Source organism: Argopecten irradians, chromosome 13 (genome assembly GCF_041381155.1).
Source record: "Argopecten irradians isolate NY chromosome 13, Ai_NY, whole genome shotgun sequence".
In the NCBI taxonomy this organism is placed as follows: domain Eukaryota; kingdom Metazoa; phylum Mollusca; class Bivalvia; order Pectinida; family Pectinidae; genus Argopecten; species Argopecten irradians.
Genome location: NC_091146.1, coordinates 8,494,415 through 8,512,556, shown reverse-complemented (window position 1 = coordinate 8,512,556; position 18,142 = coordinate 8,494,415). Strand labels below are relative to the sequence as shown.

At 37.8% G+C, this 18,142-nt stretch overlaps 1 protein-coding gene across 2 annotated transcripts; it reads right to left on the bottom strand.

Annotated features, from left to right (window-relative positions):
- Nucleotides 1-7,230: 7,230 nt before the first annotated feature.
- LOC138306779 (toll-like receptor 7) lies at nt 7,231-16,707 on the bottom strand. Of its 2 annotated transcripts, none has more exons than XM_069247260.1 (3): nt 15,893-16,707; nt 12,618-12,703; nt 7,231-11,276 (listed from the first exon to the last, which is right to left on the bottom strand). In XM_069247260.1, the coding sequence occupies exon 3, from the start codon at nt 11,254-11,256 to the stop codon at nt 7,618-7,620; it is 3,639 nt and encodes a 1,212-aa protein (XP_069103361.1). In that variant the 5' UTR covers nt 11,257-11,276; nt 12,618-12,703; nt 15,893-16,707; the 3' UTR covers nt 7,231-7,617. The 2 variants fall into 2 exon arrangements, with proteins under 2 accessions (XP_069103361.1, XP_069103362.1); XM_069247261.1 differs by lacking the exon at nt 15,893-16,707 and adding an exon at nt 15,643-15,790.
- Between the last annotated feature and the right edge of the window lie 1,435 nt (nt 16,708-18,142).

Here is an 18,142-nt window from a genome sequence, read left to right as displayed (position 1 = left end):
AAATTGTATTTGATAAAGGTTCTCCCATTTTATTTGAACATCGGGTCTATCATTCCCGTTAAGTTTCATGCTTACTGATTTGAGTTTTAAATTTTTATATTCGATTATTTTTTTATTTCGATCAATGATATTCAAATCAGTTTTCACAAAAATCTTAGATTTTTCTTCATTTAAGATATCTTCCTCGCGCGAGATTCGTTTATATTTCATTGGTTTTGCAGACTTCAATCTTAATAACTCTGAAATGCAGTTTCTTTTATTTCTTAGTTTCCTATAAATATCTTGATCACTTTTGAACTGTTTCTGTGTGGAATCCCATACATCACCTATCGTATGTATTCCACTGCTTGAAAAGGGGTTAAAGAAAAGTGGTTTTCTGTTAAAGACAATCATATAATTGCCAAATAATTCTTGATTCAAAAGTTCCTGTATGTTCCTTGCATCATTAGCTTTCAAAAGTGTGGACCATGCTGATAACAAGTTTTTGTAAAATTTAGAAATACGACTAAAGTTTAGCGAATTGGTGTCCGAGCATTTACACAGAAAGAAATTACTTCTAAACTTACTGTCTAATGGTTGCAGCCAGTACTGACCAATTGCATTCCATGAAGTAATGGGAGTTTTTTAATGATTTTTTTATAACAATTTTATATGTTTACTCAATGTGAAAAAAACTAACATCCATAACATCCATGCCTCCAATACACTTTGAAGAACGCATCACCTTTCTAGGAACCATATCCTTCCCATTCCACAAAAAATTCCAAATTAGTGTGTTTAATTCCTTCAAATATTTATCAGGTATTCCACGAGCGTCTAATTCGTGGCCAATCTTAGATATAATAAGTGAATTAATAATAACATTTTTACCGAAGATAGACAGGTTTCTCGCTTTCCAAACGTGCATACAACTATTAATCTTATTTATTTTGTCTTTCCATATTGCGTCGTTATCTATTTATGTAATAATTTAAGTTTTCTTCTTGCTCTCCTATCACTTATACTTAGTAATTCTAAACCTGATGCATTATAAAGAGTTTTTTTTTTGCAAATGATGGCAAACTCGTTATTATTCTAGCTACTTCCATTAGACAAGCATATTCTAAAATGGGTAGTATAAATGACTTCTAAATGTGTAAAAGGGTATCACGATTTAGCATATATTTAAGTTTACGCAATCCATTTGTTTTCTTCATAACAGATTTATAGATTTCATTGAAATGGTCAAACTAATTGGCATTTGAATTAAGAGTTACCCCAAGGTGTCTATGAAATTGACTGAAAATTTAGAAAGTTACCATCAAAAAATGAAATCTAAATCTGCATCAATGTCATTCAAGTTTAAAATGAAGACCACTTCAGTCTTATTGGGATTAAAAGATACAAGCCATCTTTTTGCCCACCTATTTATCTTTTCTAAATCGCTGTAAAGTGCATATTCAATATCTCTGCATGATGATGGGGATTTTGATAGAGCTGTATCGTCCGCAAAAAGACGAGTAGAAGATTCAAGCTCATCAGCAATATCGCTTATGAAGATAACAAAAAGAAGTGGACCAAGTATTGAGCCTTGAGGGACTCCAGCCATAATCCTATCGATTTCTGAAAATGAATTATTGATAAATACTTTTTGTTGTCGATTACTAAGATAATTTTCTAACCATAACAAGAAATTTCCTGAAATACCATATGGTTGTAATTTTATAAATAGACTTTGGTGCCATAACCGGTCAAAAGCTTTTGAGATATCACAAAAAACCATACAAATGTACGTTTTTTTCTTCCATATTTATACAAATATTATGAAAAAATTCTATCAATTGAAATGCTGTTGAATGCCCTTGCATAAAACCGATTGGAACTGGAAAAATAATGAATATTCAAGAAAAAATATAAATATGCTTATAAACTACCCTTTCAAATACTTTTCCAACAGTTGAAAGAAGATATATAGGTCGATAGAGAGAAATGGAGTGTTGATCTCCCTTTTTAAAAAGTGGCATTACTTTAGCAAGTTTCCACATATCTCGGAAAACACAAGACGATAGGGATAGATTAAAGAGAATGTCTAAAGGTTTGCAAACAGTGTCAGCAGTGCTTAAAGGGACTAAATCATTAAAAATTCATGTAATAAAAGATAAAAAGAATTATAGAAATAAAAAATAATTGTAAATGTTGTGTACTTTGTGTTAATAACAAAGTTTAAAAGTTTATATACCCATTTTGTTCAAAAAGTAGAATACTGAAAATAATTAAGGAATAAACTTTTATTTTGTCGAGGTTGTGAGGGTATAATGATAATGGAGCACGTGTAAATTGTGTAACCCCGGCGAAGCTGGGTTAATTTACACGGGCTCCATTATCATTATAACCTCATTACCTCAACAAAATAGAAATCTATTCCTCATATTTACAGTTTTTCACGTAAATGAATACTATTTATTCTCGTGACATTTGATTTTATTTTAATCAAAATACCCATATTTTGTTCTCTCCCGTCATCGTCAACGAATTCGATTGAACAGGTGATTGGAATCGAGTCATTTATATGTCACGAGAGTGATTGTAATATGGGTATTTGTTCACGAGTACATAAATAGAATCCAACAGCTATAAACAGTTGACAATATTTATTACACACAAACGGAGACAGATAACCCTGAAATAAAAAGAACAATACCTGACAATATGTAGGGACACATAAATGAACATACTACTATATCTAATATATTTATACTGTAAGGTATAAAATATAAACAGGTATTATATAGATCTGCGTATGGATCAGTTATGTTGTGCTCTGCGAATGGTTGTGTTGAGTTGTTTTGTGTATTTTTGTGTTATGCGTTGTTTGTTGTGTGTTGTGTGGTTACGTGTGGTTGTGTAATGTTATTGTGTTGTGTGTTATTGGTGTGTTGTTGTATGTTGTGTGGCCGTGTTTGTGTTGTGTTGTTGTGTGATGTTTTGTTGTGTGATTTTGTGTTGTGTTATATTGTGTGATGTTGTGTTGTGTGATGTTGTCGTATGTTGTGTTGTTTTTGGGTGGTGTTGTATTGTTGTTGCGTGGTTGTGTGTTGTGGTTGTGTTATGTGTTGTTGTGTGATGTTTTATTGTTATGTTGTGAGGCGCGTTGTGGTGTTGTGTGTTGTTGTTGGGTGGTGTTGTGTTGTTGTTGCGTGTTTGTGTGATGTGTTGTTGCGTGTTTGTGTGTTTGTTGTTATCAACTACATGCAAAGTTTTTACTATGTGTTGTTCACTTCCTATTACCAGTGGATAGTGTTACAAAACTATAATTATGGGATATTATTAATTTGTTTCTTAATGATTTTTTATGATTATATTTTCGACGATCTTACGTTTGTGAGGTATTCAGTAATTGTTAATATATTATTGGTGTGTTGTTGTATGTTGTGTGGCTGTGTTTGTGTTGTGTTGTTGTGTGATTTTGTGTTGTGTTATATTGTGTGATGTTGTGTGTTGTGTGATGTTGTCGTATGTTGTGTTGTTTTTGGGTGGTGTTGTATTGTTGTTGCGTGGTTGTGTGTTGTGGTTGTGTTATGTGTTGTTGTGTGATGTTTTATTGTTATGTTGTGAGGCGCGTTGTGGTGTTGTGTGTTGTGTTGTGTATTGTTGTTTAGTGTTGTTGTCGTATTGTTGTGTTGTGTGTTGTTGTGTTGTGTGATGTTTTGTTGTGTCGTGTTGTTGTGTAATGTTATCTTGTGTTGAGTGGTTGTGTTTAGTGTGATGCGTTTTTGTGTTGTGTAGTGTTGTGTTATTTTGTTGTGTGGTGTGTTGTGTGTTGTTGTGTTGTTTGTTGGTGTGTTGCTGTGCTGTGTTGTGATGTGTTGTGTAGTGTTGTTGTATTGTTGTGTGTTGCTGTGCTGTGTGGTGATGTGTTGTGTAGTGTTGTTGAATTGTTTGTGTGTTGCTGTGCTGTGTTGTGTAGTGTTGTTGTATTGTTTGTGTGTTGCTGTGCTGTGTGGTGATGTGTTGTTGTGTAGTGTTGTTGTATTGTTGGCGTGTTGCTGTGCTGTGTGGTGATGTGTTGTGTAGTGTTATTTTGTTGTGTGGTGTGTTGTGTTGTGTAGTTTTGTTGTATTGTTGGTGTGTTGCTGTGCTGTGTAATGCTGTGTGGTTTCGTGGTGTTGTGGTGTCGTATATAATTTAGGATCTTATCTTTTCTCTTCTTCCTAACTGACTTTGTTGCTTCTAACGTCTCCCTGACACCGCCTCAAACTGACTTTGTTGCTTCTAACGTCTCCCTTGACACCGCCTCACTCCTAACTGACTTTGTTGTTTCTAACGTCTCCCTTGACACCGCCTCACTCCTAAATGACTTTGTTGTTTCTAACGTCTCCCTTGACACCGCCTCACTCCTAAATGACTTTGTTGTTTCTAACGTCTCCCTTGACACCGCCTCACTCCTAACTGACTTTGTTGTTTTAACGTCTCCCTTGACACCGCCTCACTCCTAACTGACTTTGTTGTTTCTAACGTCTCCCTTGACACCGCCTCACTCCTAACTGACTTTGTTGTTTCTAACGTCTCCCTTGACACCGCCTCACTCCTAACTGACTTTGTTGTTTCTAACGTCTCCCTTGACACCGCCTCACTCCTAACTGACTTTGTTGTTTCTAACGTCTCCCTTGACTGAACCGCCTCACTCCTAACTGACTTTGTTGTTTCTAACGTCTCCCTTGACACCGCCTCACTCCTAACTGACTTTGTTGTTTCTAACGTCTCCCTTGACACCGCCTCACTCCTAAATGACTTTGTTGTTTCTAACGTCTCCCTTGACACCGCCTCACTCCTAACTGACTTTGTTGTTTCTAACGTCTCCCTTGACACCGCCTCACTCCTAACTGACTTTGTTGTTTCTAACGTCTCCCTTGACACCGCCTCACCCCTAACTGACTTTGTTGTTTCTAACGTCTCCCTTGACACCGCCTCACTCCTAACTGACTTTGTTGTTTCTAACGTCTCCCTTGACACCACCTCACTCCTAACTGACTTTGTTGTTTCTAACGTCTCCCTTGACACCGCCTCACTCCTAACTGACTTTGTTGTTTCTAACGTCTCCCTTGACACCCGCCTCACTCCTAACTGACTTTGTTGTTTCTAACGTCTCCCTTGACACCACCTCACTCCTAACTGACTTTGTTGTTTCTAACGTCTCTCCCTTGACACCACCTCACTCCTAACTGACTTTGTTGTTTCTAACGTCTCCCTTGACACCGCCTCACTCCTAACTGACTTTGTTGTTTCTAACGTCTCCCTTGACACCGCCTCACTCCTAACTGACTTTGTTGTTTCTAACGTCTCCCTTGACACCGCCTCACTCCCTAACTGACTTTGTTGTTTCTAACGTCTCCCTTGACCGTTCACTCACCCTCCTAACTGACTTTGTTGTTTCTAACGTCTCCCTTGACACCGCCTCACCCTAACTGACTTTGTTGTTTCTAACGTCTCTCTTGACCCGCCTCACTCCTAACTGACTTTGTTGTTTCTAACGTCTCCCTTGACACCGCCTCACTCCTAACTGACTTTGTTGTTTCTAACGTCTCTCTTGACACCGCCTCACTCCTAACTGACTTTGTTGTTTCTAACGTCTCCCTTGACACCGCCTCACTCCTAACTGACTTTGTTGTTTCTAACGTCTCCCTTGACACCGCCTCACTCCTAACTGACTTTGTTGTTTCTAACGTCTCCCTTGACACCACCTCACTCCTAACTGACTTTGTTGTTTCTAACGTCTCCCTTGACACCGCCTCACTCCTAACTGACTTTGTTGTTTCTAACGTCTCCCTTGACACCGCCTCACTCCTAACTGACTTTGTTGTTTCTAACGTCTCCCTTGACACCGCCTCACCCCTTAACTGACTTTGTTGTTTCTAACGTCTCCCTTGACACCGCCTCACTCCTAACTGACTTTGTTGTTTCTAACGTCTCCCTTGACACCGCCTCACTCCTAACTGACTTTGTTGTTTCTAACGTCTCCCTTGACACCGCCTCACTCCTAACTGACTTTGTTGTTTCTAGCGTCTCCCTTGACACCGCCTCACTCCTAACTGACTTTGTTGTTTCTAACGTCTCCCTTGACACCGCCTCACTCCTAACTGACTTTGTTGTTTCTAACGTCTCCCTTGACACCGCCTCACAGTTTGCCTTTTGTTGAGCTCTCGTCCATATGAGGTACATTGAAGGCTCTCTGGGTTCTGTCCCCTTGCCAAAGTCTATAAAAGTGGTAGTTTCTACTCTAGAACGAATATACGTACCCGGCCTACTATACCTTTCGGCCTATACGTACCCGGCCTACTATACCTTTCGGCCAGGTACGAATTGGTCCCTATGTGTCGTAGTGGAGCACTGCCCCCGAAAATCACTCGGGCATAGTTTTTTTGAATATCATTGTATATACTGTTTAACAGTTAGTTAATGCTTATTCAAAGTATTAAACAATAGAATATTCGCTCTTTCATTATGCACTACATTTTATGGCGGGAAGTTATCATTTGTATGGTGGTAAGTTTCCCTGAATGAAGACGAGAAAATGGTCACCACGGTATAAATATAGTTTGTTAGAGTTAAAGTTTTAAATTGGGATAAATAAGTTTTAAGTTCCCCAACGCGTGACTGTCGTTTATCATTAGTTATTTTTCAAATCTTAAGACACTCGCTAAAGCTCGTGTCTTTTCAAAATTTGAAAGTTACATGTAACTAACTCGAGTTTGATAATCATCAGTCACTTGTTGAGGAACGTCTTTATACATGTATATAACAATTGTAAGGAGCCATGGCACTCTAAATTTACCGCACCTAATATGTAATTATAACACCTGAATAATTTGAGAAATTTGAATTAATCGATACCAAATTCAGAACACAATGTAGTATTAAATAAAAAAAAACTGCCTATGTATGTGACTCCGTGCTAAACTACACCAGTATTGGTGTTCCTTTGGGAAAACATTAGTGTAAAAATTCATGGAAACCTTACACTTTTCAGAACTTTGTTACTTTACACTATTTCCATTGTTCGTTTTAAAAAATCTTCTATAGGTGTAAAGATATAGTATAAACAGAGTGTAACCCCACAAGTTTTTACCTTGTTATTATAAATGATACGTGTAAGTTATCCAAATAAGAAACATGTATAATATATTTGTAATAGCATTAACTTTAACACTTTTGACTATAAGGAGGAATGTTTTATGAATTTACATTGTCCCCACCTGTATCACATGTATGACCATACAGGCGTTAATTCTTTATTCAAGAAAGTTATATACGCACTCAAACAAATCAAGTAATTACATGTATATTCTTATCCATGGTTTGTAAAACAAGAACAAATAACATCCGAAATTGTCTCGAGAAGTTTTACTCACTCAATTTATAGTTGTAATGTAAAATCTGCTTACAGATGATAATATCATCTTCGCTAGCCAATGGTTACAATCAGTACGCGTCGCCTACGCCGGTTATAGGTGTAGGCAGATCGTAATATTTGACAAGCGAGGATGACAAAATACAGGCATTTATATTTCAATATCATTCGCACAATCACACAACCACACATGAACACACGCACATGTGCAAAAACAATTATTAACTCATTTATCGCGTCTCTACGACAATGTCAGTATCGTCGAGGGTCTGATATTTTTGTGCATTGTAGAGAATGACGTCAGATTCCGAAACATCATCGTCTTGATTATTTCTACTTCCACCTTGCGGATCCGGAAGTTCGTAAATAAGTCTATCCCAAACCGACCTTGATCTTGCTGTGATATAATTTCCCTTTCGCAACATCTGATTCATTTCCGGTAGCAGGGAGCCCACGTCGATATCACCAAATATAATCAATAATATTCGGAACTTTTTATTTTCTTTTGAATAATTCCAAGCCTTTCGGAAGCTTTCGGACGCCCAGTTACTATTCATGAAGCTGTAACTGACTACGAATACAGCACATTTACAGTCCTGAGGCTGTTGACTTTCAGAGTCCGCCACGTGAACACTCTGAAGAAGCTGTACTCGGTCAGGGAATATAAATTTATAGTTCCGCTTCCGGCCGAGTTTCTGCATAAACATGAGTCTCACCCATTCATTACACTTAGAATCGTTGGTGTTGTACACAATGAAAGCGTCACTGTGTTTGGAGCTGTCCGACTCCGGTCTCAGACAGCCGATATGTAGCTTGGTGAACAGCACCGCGAGGAGGTCACGTTTGTAGTAAAACATGGCAGCTCCTATCACTACTAACACAAGGACAGTAATTATAATGGCGATGATAACAGGAGATCTACTGTTACTAGAAGTACTCCCGGAACCTAAACATCTAAAATTCTCCTCCGGTACAAGTTTTATTTCCTTTCCAGTAGAATCACAACGAATATCCTTTTTGTCGTGGACGCGGCTTGAATACACAGTCAACCATTGCCGGAAGTTTGAGTTTGCGCATGTGCAAAGGTACGGGTTTTTACCGAGTAAAACATAAAAAGCGTTTTGAAATCTTGACAGCTCGGCGGTGGTCATGGCATCCATTATAAGGAATTCGTTACTAGTTAGATCCAGGCTTCGTAGCTCCGTTAGACCTTTGAACGTATTTGGTTCGAGAGTCGTGAGAAAGTTATTGGATAAATTTAGATAGCGTAATTCACTTTGGTATTGAAATGTAAGTGGTAAAAGATCTGATATTCGATTATTAGACATATCTAACAGTTTTAACATCCTTAAGTTTGTGAATGTGTTGACGGATACCTCACGAATACCACTGATGTTTAGATAGAGAGTTTCCACCTGTAGCGCTATCCCCGCCCCTATAGTGGTCAGTTTTAGGAACCTGTTTCCATCCAGATACAGGTCAAGTACGGAGATAGGTATGTTGTTCACCGGCATATCTAAATCCGAACAATCAACGGTCACGATTGGTCCATTTCGTTCACGTGAGAAACATTCGCAGTTCGACTCGCATTCGGTCTCCGTCCTACACAGGAAGTCGTCTTTTGGAACCTTTCGGAGTGATACATTGTAGCCTTTCGGAAACACCTCACACGTGCCGACGTTGTAATCATGTGTATGGATCGTGTTGCCGTCTACGTTGACATAAGGTTCAGCCAGCCATTTCATAATGCACGTGCACATTAATGGGTTGTGAAGAAGCTTAAACTGGGTGCCAACTTTCGTTTCCAAAGGTTCTATTTCTTCCACCAGGTTATTTGACAAATCAATATTTCTGAGAGACATTAGTCCCTTGAATGCATATTTAGAAATGTTTCTGATCCGACAAAATGAAAGCACTAGTGTTTCCAGAGCTGGACTGGAGGTGTTAAAGTCTTTGTTAGTCATGTCGGTAACGGTGTCGATAGGATTGTTATCAAGCCGTAACGTTTTTACTAGATCCAAAGTGCTGTGTGCAAACATGAAATCAACACTAGTCAAGTTGTTATGGGAAATGTCAAGGTCAAGTAACTTAGAAGCTCCCTTGAAGACATCTAAATTTAAATTCAATGAAAGCTGATTTTGGGTGAGGTTCAATGTCTCTAAATTAGTCAGTCCTTCGAATGCTTCGGCTTGTATGGAAGTAATTTGGTTTTGGCTCAGATCCAAATATCTAACAGAGTGGAGGAAGGTCATGGCCATTTTATTCAAGATCACTATATTATTGTCATGTAGGTCTATAGTGGATACGTTTGAATGGCTGAATGAATTTGGAAAGTTCATAAGCTTATTGCTAGTGAGATTTACAGTCAGAGTTAAATCCGAAAAGACAATATCGTCGAAGTGCTGGAGAATATTATTCGATAAATCTATGGTATTTAATAACCGGAGGTTCTGGAAGATGGTCGACGGTAAATCTAGGATCATGTTAGAGTTCAAACGGAGGTTGGTCAGATACACCAGACCGCGGAATGACTGACTGGTCAGCGATTTGAGGGAGTTTTCTGATATATCTAGTGTCCGGAGTTTGACCATAGCCTCAAACGTGCCGTCAGGGAGACTTTCCAGTGAGTTTCCGGCCAGTGACAACTCTGTAAGGTTCTCAAGATGTCGGAAAACTTGCGACAGATCCAAACTTTTGGATAACTTGTTTCCGGACAGATCCAACGTTTGTAGAGATGGGAGGCCTTTAAAAGCATTCGGGGATATCCTGGCAATCTCGTTCTTTGCCAAATTCAAAGTGGTCAGGTTCGCAAAATTTGAGAAAAAGTCGTCGCCTATTTCTTGAATGAAGTTATGTGAGAGATTTAGAGTCACCACGTCAATTGCCTTGGATACTGTTCCGATAATCGTCCGGATCTGGTTTGACGAGAAGTCAAAGTAGGTGACGGAGGAACATTCCTGTAGATTGGTGATGTTGAGAATCTTAAAGTGATTCTCATTGAGTTTGAAATGTCTCAGCGCACTAGCGTGTTCACAAACGCCTATCGGGAACGAAATGAATTCATTGCGTGATAGATCCAGATATTCCAAACTTTTAGATAACGCGAACGTTCTGCTTGGGATCTGGGACAGTAAATTGCAGCTTAAGTTGAGAGATTTGAGATTATTAAGATTTTTGAGTGAGTCCGTTGCTATAGAAGCGATAACACCATCACTTAAATCTATATATGTAAGATTTGAGAAGGTCCTACCACAGTCGAACACGTACGCCGGAAATGACGTCAGTCTGGTGTTCTCTAATGACAACACTTCCAGTGATGGAACGTCGCATAGCAACCCGTCCGGAAGTGACTCTAAAGGGTTCCGTCCTAGATCCAGAAACTTGAGGCCAGTAACTCCCTTCAAAGATTGATACTCTACCCTAGTTATAGAGTTATCCGACATATCCAGAGTCTCCAAGTTTGTTAGCTCTGTGAATGAATTGGCGGAAAGCTTAGTAACCTGACAGAAGTAAAATATATCATGTTGCCTTGACGACCCTGGGTTAGCCGCGCCCGTGCCATTTTTACATATACACACGTGACGATGATCTGCGAAATACTCCTGCTGCTGACATCTAACGGAGACATAGTGAATTATATCCGGGTCATATTTCCACACAGCGGTGATAGATTTGTATGTGTAGCTGCCCATACACTTCAATATGTCCGGGTCTGACGTAAACAAGCAGTCTCCATAATTTGTACGGTTGTACCGAAACACGTGATCTCTACCATCATACCAGGTGACTTCAAATTCTTTCGTTGTGCCAAGAACTACATCACTGACAATTGTTAACATCAGAATAGCAAGCATAATACGCAAAGCCATGGCGACAGGTCTATGACAACCTGAAAGTAAAAAAATAAATGAATGGCATTATGAAACATAAACATTGTTCTGGACGAGACCTCTAAATCACAAACAATATTAGATCATCACCTCTAATTCACAAATAATCACAGATCATCAACTTTAAATCACAAATAATCCGAGATCATCATATCTAAATCACAATAAATCCGAAATCATTACCTCTTAATCACAACCAATCCCGAGATCATCACCTCTAAATCACAAACAATTCGAGATCATCATCTCTAAATCACAAACAATTCGAGATCATCATCTCTAAATCACAAACAATTCGAGATCATCATCTCTAAATCATTCGAGATCATCATCTTTAAATCACAAACAATTCGAGATCATCATCTCTAAATCACAAACAATTCGAGATCATCATCTCTAAATCACAATCAATCCCAAGATCATCACCTCTTAACAAACAATTCCGAGATCATCTTTAAATCACAATAATTCCGAGAACATTATATCAAAATCACAATAAATCCGAAATCATTACCTCTAAATCACACACAATCCCGGGATCATCACCTCTAAAATCACAAACAATCTTAGATCATCATATCTAAATCACAAACAAGCCCGAGATCATCACCTCTAAATCACAAACAACCCCGATATCATCACCTCTAAATCACAAACAATCCCGATATCAACACCTCTAAATCACAGACAATCCGAGATCATCACCTCGAAAACCACAAACGATCCCGGGATCATCACCTCTAAAGCATAAGCAATCTCCATATCATCACATCTAAATCATAACTAATCTCCATATCATCACCTCTAAATCACAAACAATCCCGAGATCATCACCTCTTAATCACAGATTATCCCGAGATCACCACCTCTAAATCACAAAAAAATCCGAGATCATCACCTCTTAATCACAATCTAACCTTTAAATCACCAACCATTCCGAGATTATCACCTCTTAATCACAAACTATCCCGAGATCATCACCTCTAAATCACAAACAATCCCGATATCATCACCTCTAAATCACAAACAATCCCGAGATAACCACATCTAAATCACAAATAATCCGAGATCATCACCTCTAAAACCACAAACAATCCCTGGATCATCACCTCTAAATCACAAACAATGCCGAGATCTTCACCTCTAAATCACAAAAAAAAAAGATCATCACCTCTTAATCCCCCAAAAAATCCGAGATTAACAAATCTAAATCACAAACAAACCGAAATCATCACCTCTTTCTCACAAACAATCCGATATCATCACATAATAATAAAATATTCGGGAAAGTGACATCAAAATGAAATGATTATTTTTTAACACTGTCAAATAACACTTACCTCATTCAAAGATTCAAAGTCTCCCTTGCTTGTTATTTCAGAGGTTGTGGTGGCATTATGTCAAACATCTGTCATTTTTTTCTGTCCTGTTAAGAAATAAACAATAAAAAGTTGTGTGGCTGTTATTGAATTATAGAACGAATATACGTACCCGGCCTACTATACCTTTCGGCCAGGTACGAATTGGTCCCTATGTGTCGTAGTGGAGCACTGCCTCCGAAAATCACTCGGGCATAGTTTTCTATACTTTTTTGTAGGTTTCCAATTATTTTATGCGTATGCATGCATTTAGATATTATTTTTGTCCAAAGCAAGCAAACTAGCATTCTTAATATCTACCGTACCGCTCACAAGACGTCAAATTCATAATTTGTGGACTTGCCGTATAAATTCCCTTCAGAAATACCTTCATATGTATTATGTAAAAAAAATAATGCCTCGATGAGAATTTTATATTTTATGTGGTTCAGTTTTATTGCCTAGTAGGTAAGCGATATCAAACAAGTACGATAAAACTACAAACAAACGTTTTATAATGGTTTGCATAATCATTACTCTGCTCCATTAGCAGTAATAGGCACCAATTGTAGCTCTAAAGACGACACCATTTTCTGTCAAAAAGTCTTTTGAGCTACAATATTGCAGCTAATTGAATCATGACGTCATCTAGCCATGATCTTCAAGGGTTTTCAAAGAAAAGCGCGGAAATATTTTTGGTAATTTTTTTCTTCTAAATAACAATTTCTTCAGCTATATTGTTAATTCGGTGTAATTTATGCCTGTGTATTGTGGCGTACAAGTCTAACAAACAGTACTTACCTCAGCAACACAAAAATCATTCGACACAAATTACAGTATTTTATTACAAAATATACCCCAAGGAATTTACCTGTGGTGCAATTTCGTTGAAAAATCTAGAGATCGTCCGTAGGTTATTGATATTGATATACCCTTTGATTGATTTATATGATAACAATCCAAGGCTGTCAATGATAGTCTATATACCCCCAGGGATAATTGAATATAGCTTAAGTTATGCCGCCGCGGGACCAAAAAGTTGAGCCATTTATTTATTAATCACTTTAACATAAATATCAGGTTTAAAAGAATACACTTAAAAGTAGTTAGCCAAGGCAAAATGCCTATAAACCGGAGGTCCCTCTGCCTGTCAACAAAGACAAAGGAGTTTCCAATCTCTGTATATATGTTTCTGATAGTACCATATGTAGCGTATGATTTTCATCGGTTTTTTTATCTAGACCTCTAAAACGTCTAAAATGGTCTTAGGACACTCTGGTGGGTCCATGATTTTATAATCTGTAACAAATTCTCAGGTCCCTGTGTCTGGTGGGTCCATGATTATATAATCTGTAACTAATTCTCAGGTCCCTGTGTCTGGTGGGTCCATGATTATATAATCTGTAACTAATTCTCAGATCCCTGTGTCTGGTGGGTCCATGATTATATAATCTGTAACTAATTCTCAGGTCCCTGTGTCTGGTGGGTCCATGATTATATAATCCATGATTATATAAATCTGTAACTAATTCTCAGGTCCCTGTGTCTGGTGGGTCCATGATTATATAATCTGTAACTAATTCTCAGGTCCCTGTGTCTGGTGGGTCCATGATTATATAATCTGTAACTAATTCTCAGGTCCCTGTGTCTGGTGGGTCCATGATTATATAATCTGTAACTAATTCTCAGATCCCTGTGTCTGGTGGGTCCATGATTATATAATCTGTAACTAATTCTCAGATCCCTATGGTTCCAATAATATTTAACGAAAACCATGTTTCTAACGCAATTATCTCATTCGTCTCTACATGTATATGTCCATTTAGTTTCCCCTTAGCGAACTTAGACAAGCATTTACTAAGTAAGGCATGTGTCGACGTCCCTGCCTTTAGATTCGGGACACGTGCTTATAATGTGTCATGATGTAACGTGAGGTCAACCTGTTCGTGGTCACGTGGTTATGTTGACAAGTAAATAATGACCTCACGAATAGACATTACGTGTAAGTTTGTTTGTAAATAATTTTTATAGCCACGCGTACGGTTATAGCAGAAACATATATACATCTAAATATATAGCATGTACTGTATACTGTAATATCTTTTGAGTGTGTGTTATAAAATGTTCATTATGTATCTGTGAACGCAGGCACAATAATACTAACGTTAACGCTAGCTACTATCACAACGTTGAGTCGTAATTTATATATAATCAACTATAATATTTCTGACATTAAAGGCCCACTACCTTTCCGAAACGGCTTTTCATTTTTAAAATGGGAATGTAAAAAAAGATCGATAATTTTGTAGAGTCCTAAAAATTATTAACTTACCGTTAATACTACATTTATCATCACCTTCTGAACGATATGATTAAAATAAATAAAATGTTTATTTTCATAACGCGGGTCGTATTATGTTTCCCGCCGTACGCGTCGTCCTAAATACCGCGCGGTAGTTGACTATCACTGCGCCAGACGGCAAAACAGCGAATTGACTCTCCACTGTTTTCATATATTACGCAGGCAATCTTGCATATGTTTGGTGTCGTAACCTTATTTTAGATCATCGGTATGCATTTTCTGGTGTTATTTTGTTTTTAAGAAACCTTTATATTTTGCTCCGGAAAGGTAATGAGCCTTTAATTGGCGTTGTGATACATACATGTAATACAGATTGTGTCCTATTGGGAGGGGTACCTAAGGATTCAATCATTTAATACACATCACACACATGTGTGTACAAAGATGTATGTGTACATATGATGATGTACATGTATCAAAGATCCACAATTTAACCAAGGATTTATAAGTGAGACCTCATATATGTCATTGATTTATCCAACGATCAAGTTGAAATCATACTACAATGTGTACATGTGGATGTTATTACAGTCCATTATCATATAAACCATAGAATGATGTCGACCTCACATTCTGTCATTCTTTCCGTCACTACGTACACTATTACATGTTAGATATAACTAAGGTTGGAATAAGAGCACTTACCTATTTGTTTACCTCTCTGGTTGTGTACGTACCAAAGATAAACACACGTACATTAAATATTGTACATGTCACATTGTATATACACGACACATGTACATTTTACAGACATAAGCGTCCAGTGTATCGCACTTCTTACACTTACAGATAACAGGTAAGAACAACACACATACAATAGATATATGGTAACAAAACTTTACACCTGAATATTTAACATCATAACTGTCAATTAATACCTAGACAAACCACTCACCTGTTTCGCCACGTAATACCACTTCCTGGCTCAGACCTTGACCAGGTGTAAACATCTGAGGCGTCTAGACTGACCAAAGGGTATTTATAAAGTGACCATCGCCTTAAGTTCCTCTAGTGTCGCGGTATATACAACGTATTCAACGGACCGTGTCGAGCACGCTGTGATCAGTGAGGCGTTTGACTTTGGGACGTTTTCGCTGTCTCCTTCAGGTTTAGTTTACACACGTGAGGTTACCGCCGATTACAATGTACCTGTCGCTCAGACAGTCATGAAAACAGATTCAATGGGGGCTTAGGGCTGACAAAGAAAGTTAACAATAATAACTGATCCATTTTAGAATAAAAACTAAATACAAAGTATTTAAAGAATCGTTTATGAGACATTCTTTTGTCGAATCAGAAACATTGTAGTAAGTACACTTTTGTACGTGAGCTGGTGATCAGGAGAGCAGTTACTGTACTAGAGATTTAGCTATGTCTATCATCTGTCAACACGTCACGATGATAGACTTTATTTCGTCGTGTGGTCTCCACATGTACAGTTGTATATGTGTATCACATATCAGGATTAATTGTGTAGCACAAACATCCTCAAGCTTACATATGTAACCATTCTGTCATGTACTATTAAAGTTACTTCTCTTCGAGTCAATCGGAACACATGGTCCACTACTGCAAACGTAGTCTATATCTGTAGTTTCGAAGAAAATGAAGAGGCGATCCGACCGATATTGTGACCGAGTGAACAGAAGGAAAATAACTCTGATACAGTGTAGGTTACACCGACGAAATGAAACGTAGGGAAGTAATTCAGCTAGATCAGAACTGGCGGAGTGAAGCAAAGGGAAGTAACTATGTCAGATAAAAGTCACAGAGTTAAACGAAGGAAAGTAATTCTTTCAGATCACACTAACGAAGAGAAACAAAGGGAAATAACTCTGATAGTCACACGGACGGAGTGAAACGAAGGGAACTAACTCTGATCGATCACACTGGCGGAGTGAAACAAAGGGAAATAACTCCGATAGATCAGACTGGCTCAGTGAAACAAAGGCGAGTAACTCTGATAGATCACACTGATGGAATGAAACGAAGGGAAATAACTCTGATAGATCACACTGACGGAGTGAAACGAAGGGAAATAACTCTGATAGATCACACTGGCTGAGTGAAACAAAGGGAAATAACTCTGATAGATCACACTGATTGAGTAAAAACAAAGGGAAAAATCTCTGATAGATCTTACTGACGGAGTAAAACAAAGGGAAATAACCCTGATAGACCAGACTGATGGAGTGAAACAAATGGAAATAATTCTGATAGATCACACTGGCTGAGTAAAACAAAGGGAAATAACTCTGATAGATCTGACTGACGGAGTAAAACGAATGGAAATAACTCTGGTAGTAGTGTACAGTTCATGGGTGAGATTTTTATTAAGCAGAAAGCCCCTGTTTTAATACATGCATACATTTTTTTAAACAATGTGTATGTCCTAAAATTGGTGAATTCAATCTAGAGACTTTTATGCATACTTCACAATTGCATAAAGGTATTCAACAAAATGGGTTCGAGATAAATGGTTTAGAGGGTATCCGAATGTGAACTCAATTCTGTAGCAGCAGAAATTGATAACCGCGGTACGAGGTAAGATTGTTCAAAAGTTGAAGTTTATACCTATGTCGAATTAGGCTCAGTTCCGCTCTCACGACATTGATTCTAGGTTTCAAGCTGTATTCAAGAAAACAAAATCTCCTAGAGGGGGTGTAATTTTGGGTTAAAAATCCCAATTTTTTGCAATATAAAAAAAATGGTTACCATGGTTTTTACAGGCTCACAGAACAACAAAACGCAGACCTGTCCAAAAATGAACTCTGCATGACAATTGCAAATGTTGTGTAGATTTAAAATAAATATACTTTTATGCAGGTGTAATTTAATGCTGACAATGCAAGTTAAATTTATTAAAATGATTTTTTTTAAAATAAGTATACTCGAATTTCAAGAATCGTTTATGAGACATTCCCCGGTTTAGGACAGCCATTTTTGTTTTACATTCCGACGACCCACCGACCCCTATATAAAGCGCGTGAATCGACACACGTGCGCTCATTCATGTACATATACACCTAGCAGTTCACAGTATATATCACCTACAAATAGGTAAACAAAACCCTCACCTGTAAAACTATATGGGACTTGTTTTAGCAAGAAAAGATGTCAACTCCTCGAAGTTGTCATTTAGATG

What these genes read in the sequence shown, in the direction of transcription:
- LOC138306779 (XM_069247260.1), bottom strand. Translation starts at nt 11,256, where the DNA reads ATGGCTTTGCGTATTATGCTTGCTATTCTGATGTTAACAATTGTCAGT.